The sequence below is a fragment of the Silurus aristotelis genome, assembly GCF_946808225.1.
Source record: "Silurus aristotelis genome assembly, chromosome: 6".
In the NCBI taxonomy this organism is placed as follows: domain Eukaryota; kingdom Metazoa; phylum Chordata; class Actinopteri; order Siluriformes; family Siluridae; genus Silurus; species Silurus aristotelis.
The window spans coordinates 4,353,653-4,363,201 of NC_139579.1; the positions used below are offsets into that span (position 1 = coordinate 4,353,653).

General features: G+C 38.7%; 1 protein-coding gene across 2 annotated transcripts in view; it reads right to left on the minus strand.

The window, feature by feature from the left end:
* The window catches only part of gabbr1b (gamma-aminobutyric acid (GABA) B receptor, 1b), a 127,267-nt gene that overhangs the window by 87,346 nt on the left and 30,372 nt on the right, over positions 1 to 9,549 (minus strand). For both annotated transcript variants that reach the window (XM_083544271.1, XM_083544270.1), the window contains exon 2: positions 2,793 to 2,876. In XM_083544271.1, the coding sequence (XP_083400397.1) occupies positions 2,793 to 2,868 (76 nt within the window). In that variant the 5' untranslated portion in view covers positions 2,869 to 2,876. The remainder of the gene's footprint in view (positions 1 to 2,792; positions 2,877 to 9,549) is intronic.

Consider the following 9,549-nt stretch of genomic DNA (forward strand, 5'->3'; position numbering starts at 1 on the left):
TTAGACCATATCTTCATAGAGCTAACTTTTAATATTCTTATACTGGAACAGGTTTGGGTCTCATAATCCAAATGAAGGGAAAATGGAGACAACTTATTCTGTTGTGTACGTTCAAATTTGTGGTAACAGTTTGGGGAAGAACCACATATGACGAAAAGTTAGGTGTCCCAATATTTTTGTCTTATAGTGTATGTCCAAGAGGATAATTTAAACAGAAAATGATAGGCTTAATTAAAACCAAGTGGGACACCATTCTGCATTCGGCTCTGAAATAACGGTTAATTAGCACAAACCCTAATTAACGCTTGTGTGTGTGTGTGTGTGTGTGTGTGTGTGTGTGTGTGTGTGTGTGTGTGTTTGTGTTTGTGTGTGTGTGTGTGTGTGTGTGTGTGTGTGTGTGTGTGTGTGTGTGTGTGTGAGAGAGAAGTGATTGTATTGTTTACACCGCTGTGTATAAATTAGCTTGCTTTTTGGTTGGCCAAGTGCCAGTATAAACATTTTCAGCATCATATCTGTTACCTCATCATATACCTTCAGCATCATATCTGTTACCTGTTAAATCTGTTAAATAGAATAGAACTCCTAAATAACTGGACATTCAGTGTTTAATGTTTATTATTCACTGTTGATTGCTATTATATATATAAAACTAGGTAATATAAGAGCATTCATTTTCATCACACTGTCCATCACACCTTGTGTAATAACAGTAGTTTTTGGATGTGTGTACTGTATGTCAGATTCCACTATAATTGGAGAACATGCACTCTCTTGATATACCTGTAAGTTAAATAATAACACATTTTTTGAACCAACATGGCTACTGTTCCATACTTCCACTTCCATTAGATTCTATCACAACCACAGCTAGTTGAAACCAACGTCACCATACAACAAGACATTGACCCAAAGCATACGTAAAAGCTAATTAAGCGTTATATAGAGAGCAAACCGACAACTGGAGTGTTATCTATCTTTAACTGGCCTGCAAAGTCACCGCACCTAAATACTACTGAACTGCTCAGGGATGATCTGAATCTTAAACTCAAAAAGAAATCAGAAAGACGAGGTAGGGCAGAGCTGAATATTTGGAGAAATGAACTTTCTGGATGCTAAGAGTGTGTACAGCTGATATTCATGCAAAGGATTTTTCAAGGAAAATAAAGTGTAAAGTGTACACTGTATATATTTTTTTATTTGGGGAATGTATATAATAAAATACCGTATGCCACCTCTATATTGCATTGTAAAGAGAATCACAATGTTATCGAGGTCAACAATGAAGAAATGTGTCAAATCTTATATTTCACAATTTATAATCTCTTGTACATTGTTCGGTTTCATTTGGTTGAGCTTTAATTTGTTTAATTTGTTTGTCGATACCAAAAAGCAATAGAAATTGTACAATACCAGTATTTTTTTCCTACTCACACCAGAAAATGATAGCTATGACTCCTCATAGCTAGTTATAGCCAATGAATAGGGGTATTCAGTGTTCACTATTGCTGAATTCAGATATGCTTAGAACAGAATTACAGCAAAAGGTGTCCTCCAGAGTTACTACTAAGCAGCAGGTGGCGCACTTTCTCCACAAGTCTGTTCGAGAGCTACAGCTGTGTGTGGAGTCACCAGATTTGACCAAAGCCATAAAACCATGTGAGTAAAGACTGCTCTGCCCATAGCTCTCCTGTAATTGAATAAGAAGGCTATGTTTCATCCAGCATTGCAGTGGAATGTGGGTAGGAAACCACTGAAACCACATTAGTAAATCGGATCAGAAAATTGATTCTGGATAAGAAAGCTGTACATAATAACAGAGTATGTATGGCCACTAAAATACCACGCTCTTTCCCATGCATTTCAATACATGGCGTCAAATCTTGTGTAAATGGCACAGCTCCCCTGAGGCTCTAGGGCTTTCATCACACTAAGAGTGAGCAAGTAATAGCTGCTTTAGTCTGTTATTACAGCCTCGCTCACTTTTGTGTCACCAACTAATTACAGTAATCATCTAGTCCAGTACCATTGGCCAGGAAAGGCCAGCAAGTGTGTGGAGGTGTGCACGCATGTTTGTAAGTATAAGTGCTTATGTGTGCAAGCATTTAAAGCAATTCAATCTTTTTTAGGCATTTTATATTACCTTAAGTATCAAGTACATTTATATAATTCAAGGGGATTTCAATAATCATGTTTATATTACTGTTATTGCTATAAAATATCAGTACTGTAGCAAATCACTGTGTATCACCACTGACAAGAACCTGGATAGATTACCATAATATAGTACCCCTTGGCGTTTCGTTCAAATGTTATGCAATAAATGATTTACATGCTTGTCAATGTATTTGTGTATTACGCCTTTCAGCAGCTTAATACTGTTGATATTGTGATTCATTAGCTGGGCTAAATGGACGAAACAGCCCAGCCAGGCCTGCAGTGTTTGAGATAGGAAGCAGCCAATTAGGGCACGACTGAAAGGACGTGATCGAAATTTCATTTCCAGATACACACTAATTCGACTGGTGAATGAGAGCTTAGACATCCAGGGAAAACAAAGAAAACGGATGGGATTTGCACAAAACAGGGAACATAGCTTATATATGTGTGACATTGGAGATATGTGTATATATATATATATATATATATATATATATATATATATATATATATATATATAGATAGATATAGATATAGATAGAGATAGATAGATATAGATATATTCATTCATTTTCAATGTCACACAATTCCACAAAGAACCATAATTACATGTTATTTCGTTATATCTTACATACCTGCTGAGGTATTGTGTACAGCCTCAGTGAAGCAGTCGAACATGAATATAATCACATAAAAAAAGAATAGCTTCATGCCTCCACCTGCAGACAAAGACAAAAAAGAAAAGGGAGAGAGACAGAGGGGGGGGGGATTAAGATGATTATCTTTTGGACGTGTCTGAAATCCAGTAATTAAAGTGCACTACTCTGTGAATGCCCTAAAACCTGACAGATAATATCAGTTGAGTCTGTCAGTCTGTTTTAGTCTTCAGTAATAAGACAGAGAATGGCATCATCAGGTGCCCAACAAGAAAACGTCTTGCCACGCGAGGTTTAAATTCCAAACTTGCTCGGTCTATAACCTTCAAACGCTCTGCTCAGAATGTAAGTCACTTTGGATAAAGGTGCCTGCCAAATGAACACATGTAAATGATTTAACAACCAGCTCTCCATGTATAATTAAATGAGAGAAAGGGGAGAAACATTCTGTTACTCATTTAGAAGATAATTGAGCTGTTGATTGATTGATAGATTGATTGCTGAGAGCAGTGACGGCACAATGGTTTGGGCTTCAGGATACTGATTGGAAAATTGAGTGTTTAAATCCTGGCATTGAAGCTGCCCTGTGTGGTTCTTGGGCAATCTATTGTTTTGGATAACCTTTTCATTCATTTGTTCTTCAGCTAGCAGCTTTATCCTGGTCAGGGTCTCTATGGATCGAGAGCCTATCCAAGAAACACTGGGCTTAACATGAGAATATACCCTGGATATGGATAACACTGACTCCCAAATATGTAAACATTACATTTAGCTGCTCCTCATTTTCATGACTATTAAACCTCTAGTTTTTATAAAGTTTTTGATAATCCAGTCAGTGAAAGTGAATAAGGACTGGTTTAAAAATGCAATCCCCATCCTGTGTAAGAATACATGTCAGGTGCTGGCAGGGGACAACCACAAAAATCAAAAAGTCTTAATGATGACATACCTTAAAGAAAGCATCAAGTATGATTTAGTGAGTCATGGGGAAAAGAGAGTCACCATGGCTAGAGACAATAAATGCATGTCAGGGTACCCACAATCCTTCTCTGCTGGCCTAAACTCTATTAAAATCACTGACTCATGTTTTGATATATATTTGTTCATGAATGTGTATTCAATTTGTCCTGAAAGCCTATTTTCTTTATTTCATAGTGCAGCATGCCCGAGTGTCTGTTTACATTGAAGTTTCTATCCAATCAGATTTTAGCAGATTTCAAAGGTATCTATCTGCCGCCTTAAGCCTTTCCTATGAACACTATGGGTGCCCTGTAGCTTACAATTCATGTTGCTTGAAGCTGTTGCTTTAACCAGATTGCGAGTTGACGGCTCCGAGGCCACCTAGCAGGCATCCAAAAACGTTAGCATTTTCACGTTAGCATTTTCCTTTAATTGGATGGTCAGAGAGCGCACTAGTCAAAGCTTGCAAACCACATCTGTAGCAAACTGCACAAGTGAATTTGATAGAGTGACAGAGGAGAAGAAATTGAATTGGCTGCAAATCTACTTACAGAAACATTTTCAAGACAGGTTCAAAACAGTTCAAAACAGTTGCTAATGCTTTTTCATGACCCATTTATACTTTTTTTTCCCTTTGGACACAAACACAATTTGCCTTCATATTTAATGGCGTGTAATGCACAGAAAGAATGCATTAAATACTTGAGGTTTCGATGAGGCTTTTAAGGTTAATATTGATGCTTCTGCTAGAGATGATGTATGTAGGAGGTTCAGCTGTGGCTGCATTGAAAGGAGACTCGTTCAATTGTGTCATTAGGTTTCTTGCTTTAGTAATAACATTTATTCTCACTCTCTCTGTTGTACTGCGTTTCTGATTGTTTTTAATTATATGGTTTCTGTTTGATGGTTTTTATAATCATGGCATTATAATGATGGCATTAAGAGTTGGATTGATTCAGGTCAGACACTACTGATGGTCTAGGTGTAAAATGCACACCACTGTGAAACCAATATACCAACTACCAACTAGCGGTTGCCCTGTAGTAAGACAAGTGCATGACAGTAAAAAGAAAAGAAAGACTGCAACTTGGATTGATGCCTCTACAAAGTAGAAAAGGACACTTGCTCAGGCTGCTGAAGAAAATTAGACCAAATACCTCTGTAGGCCATCAAAGTCACAAGGAAATAGTCTGGGGTGAGGGTCAGGTTCTGGAAGGCCTCGTGGGCACCATTTAATACATCTATAAGTCTTTTTCCATCCTGGCCACATCGTCTTAGCAAAACAAGAAGAAACTCTGGCATTATGTCACTGCAGACTGCAATGTGCAGAGGGATTCAACCCTTCTTTTTCAGTCTGTAGCCAAAAATAGCAGAGTAGACTGCAGTAGCAAGAAGCAAATGGATGTGGAATCGAGCCTTTGCCATGCTCAGATAAGCTTCATAACAGATGCAGAGGCAGGACATTTCACAACATGGAGTAACACCATTGAAGCGGGAGCTCAGTTTTTACGGTTCACCAGGCAATCCATAGTGCATCTTCTAACCCATTGTCGTGAACTGTGGGAAGTGACCAAAGGAATAGGGTCATTAATATGGGCAGTTGAACTGATGTTCCTCTGCATTGTTGTTTTCACAGTTCACTAGGAATTCAACATTAAGGCAAGTCTTAGAGTAGTGCCCAAACCGAGAGGAGCTAGTTGAGGTAGTCTAGCTATTTTACAAGAATGCCCCATGGGGTGTCCTGGTAGAGCTGTAGCAGAATTACTGGACAGAAGTGCAATAAGTCTGGGACCAGGACCCACTGGAGGGACATCTCCATGTTGGCTTGAGAACGATTGAATATTCCCTTTGAGGAGTTGAAATTTGTAGCTGGGGATAAACTCTGGACTGACTGACCTTCACTTTTGATCCCAAATGTTTCGATGTTCTTGCATATATCTATATATGTCTATATGGCGAACTCCAATTTTGTAATTATTAATATTGTTATTTAACTTTAAAACATACACAACAATGCCGAAGGGTATAAAAAAGAAACTAGAGTTAGCGCAGTGTCACTGTGGCTGCTCGCTCCGTCCCGGAAATACAATTTGTTTTACGCATGCATGAAAACACTAATATATCATTCATACATCTGAGCAGTTGAGGGTTAAGGGCCTTGTTTAGGGGCCCAAAAGTGGCAGCTTTGTGGTTGTGGCTTTTGAACTCATGACCTTCTGATCAGAAGTCCAAAATCTTTAAACACTGAGCTACCCCTCCTTTTACTTACATGTTGTACAATTAGAATAAGCATTTCATTGTGTCTTACTCTGAATGTGTATGTGACAAATAAAACTTGATTTGATTTGAATTAAATTATTGTTACAATAGCAGTGTTAAAGTACACAATAGGAAATGAGGTAATGCCACATACCACATGCCCAATGCAGAGCAATACTGTACAAGGAGCCAGAAAAATAATATGGCATGCAACTGTTTCTCAATCATATTGCAAATAAAATCCATTTTACTTTATGCTGTGTCCATTTTTCTTTTAAGCCAAGCCCCCAAGTATTTTTTTTTCTCGTGTTCTCTGGTGCATTGTTGTCTCTGTTTGTTATTTTTAAACTGACTGTGTAGTTCTTCTCCCTTTGCAATTTTTGTTGTTCCTACCTTAAATTACTTCGTGGAATTTCCCAAGTGTCAGCTCTCTGCTATTCTGCTCCCTCTTGTGTTCTATCACATCTTACGATTCACTGCTATAAGGGTATTGCTGAGCAATCACTAAGGAATATAACTGTAGTGTTATACAAAAAGACGTATGTTCATGTAAAATCAAGATGTCTCAATAGTCAAGAACTGACTATAATACTCCATTTTTTTGTATGAAACAAGACCTTGGTCTACGATGACCACTTAGTCTGTCCATTTATTAAAATTAATTTGTCGACTTATTGGTTAAACATTAAAAGCATTCAACCAGAGAATAACACAATCACTGTGCGCTCCAGTCAGTGTATTAATGAGTGTAATACTTATTCTAACTCTAATGGAGGAGACACAAAAAAAAAAAAGGAATTGCATGATTATGTTATAATAATGACATAAAACCTCAAATTGAGCCCTGTGGTACTTCTTTGAATCTTAAAAATGGAGACTCTTAAAACACAAAACACAAAAACCCTTTCTTATGCTCATCTGTGTCATTTAATGACCTGAAATTGATCAAGATAACAGTCTTTGACCAGCATTGTCATACTAAAACAAGAGCAATAGATATTAACACGAAAAAGCTGGCTGGCATTACAATATTATAACGATAAAAAAAGTCATTTTCCTGCTGGAAGAACAAATTGAGTTAAACAGTGTGGAAAGCTGAAATTTCCGAGCTTAAGTATAGACTATGAAGAACAACCACCATTAATACAAATATATACATTTAAAAAAATCATAAATAAAAATAAAAAAAATAATTTCAGATTACTCTAAAAAAGGAAAAACACCACACAATGTTTACTTTATGTTTTAGTTTGAAATGATCTCAAACTTTGGAAACTTTCTATCGTTTTCTTTCTGCTGCAAAAAAATAAATTGCTACTTTATTTCTTGTAAAAATCCAACATTTCTGGTGCATTCGCCGGTAACCATGTTGAGGGTCTGAAGTTTGAAGCTGTTGGTGTACGAACGAGGCTTCATCTGCGTTATGTGTCTGGTTCCGTCTCCTCCAGAGCTGAGTGTTCTAATTTCTCTCCAGGGATCAGAGGCTCAGTTTGATACCACACACGATTCTACTGATTGAAGCTCATTTCATTTTTAATGTGTAAAGCTTGCACTACAGAGGGGGTGATGCTGCCCGATCAGAAACGGTCAGAAAAGTTAAGCGGGTGGTGCGTCAGTAATAATGATCCGTGAGGAAACACAATTCTCCGTGTGAAGTTTAATGAACTAAACTAAGCAGATGATTATTTGTATTCTAACTACTCGAGAAATTGTTTAAGCCCTAATTTATACTTTATATATGATTAAAAAGTACTGGAACATTTTTCGAAAACATTTTGTACTGCCTTTAGTGTTAAATACAAATCAAACCGGAACTTTTTACAGGTAGAACAATGGAAGCTAGAATGGCGGTACTACAGCCAGTAGTAAGTGGCTAGTGTGCTTTTATTGTTAGGTGGCGCACATGTTGTGGGCCAGTCCAGAGACTGAGATCATAATCAAGATGGCAGACCCATGGATATCTAAAGAAGACAGTATGGTGAAGAGACGCTTAGCCGCAGTAAGACATTTGAGTGGTTTAAACTGTTCAAAGATGGCAATATGTCTGTCAGTGATAAGGTGGTTCCCAGCCCAAAGCAGTCATTCCTGTGAATATTCAGCATGTGGAATGGCCGATACTGGATAATCGGAGGGCAGTATTTTAGCACTGGTGATGAAGTGAAGAAGGTCCTTCAGGAGTTGTGAAAAATGTTTCTATTGCGAATCTTTCCAGGCAGTAGTTAAACGATGGGATGAGTGCATAAATGTAGCAGGGGGGTATGTCGGGGGAAAAAGGGTTTCCACTCATTGAAATTTTATGAACACCAAAGACGCCTGTAAAACGTTTCTATCAAAGCACTTATAATATGTGTAGTGTAATAATTGGTATGTTGAAGCTTTCTGGGGTGAGATTTTACATTTTGGAAAAGTCTCTAGTTTTAGAACTTAAAATGGAGTAAAGCCTTGGGAACTGCGATGTAAGTGTAGGTGTAATCCCGTGGGTAATCACTTCTTTAACACCGTTCCCAAATGTGTGGTGATTCCCTCCAATATTCCCAAAAATTATATATAAATATATATCTCAAAGATTGACCTGTAAAAGAGTGAGACAGGAGAGAAAGGTACAGAAAAAAAAGTGAGAAAGACGACAGAGCAATGGAATTTAAAAAAAAAAACACCAACCGAGAAGAGATGAAGCGAGCAGGCTAGATGAGAGAAATGCGAGAAAAGAAAAAAAAGACACTGGAATACACCCGCTTTGATCTTCCCAAATTCTCCCGTCCCGTTTCCAGCTCCTCGTCGGCGTTCTCGCTCGCGTCTGAATGAGTCATCCTCCAATAGCCGTCTTCCCTCGTTTGAAACCCAGCTCGGTGACACTCGCTCATCCATATTCCATCTCCACCCAGCTGTGCTGTGACTCAGAGGTGTTTCAGCACACGCAGTTCGCAGTCAGAGCGACTCAGTGGTCGAGATGAATGATTTCCACAGACCATTGTTTTCTCATCTCGTGTGTATCTTTTTTGATTAAACTGCATGTGCTACGACGAGGGACGATCGAACCGGGAAAGTGCGAGAAGACGCGGCGGCAGCGAGACACTTAAACCCGACGAGGGCCTGAGCGCCAGAGCAGAGCCAGCACTGTGAGTGGGAATCTAGGACGAGACCGGCGCCGCCCAGTCATGGAGAAGGGTGTGTGTACATCGTACAAAGCACATACACACATACACACACACTCAAATTACACACTCAACTTCTACCCAGAGCAATGTGAATAAATTCAATAGACTTGCCCAATTCCTGCACTAATCTGATATGCAGGTGGGAAGGTTGAGAGAGGGAGCGTGCCACTCCAGGCATGATAGACTCGGCACACAGCTCACAATAGAAAGCAATTTCTGCAGCTTGTGCACAGAGTCGAAGCGCTCTCTGAGGGGCACGAATGAATACATGTGCCGTAACGTGTTTCATGCAACACAATGGAAGCAGGCATTTTTTTTTTCAAGCTGCTTGCTTTAAAATGACTGCTCACAGCAGAAAG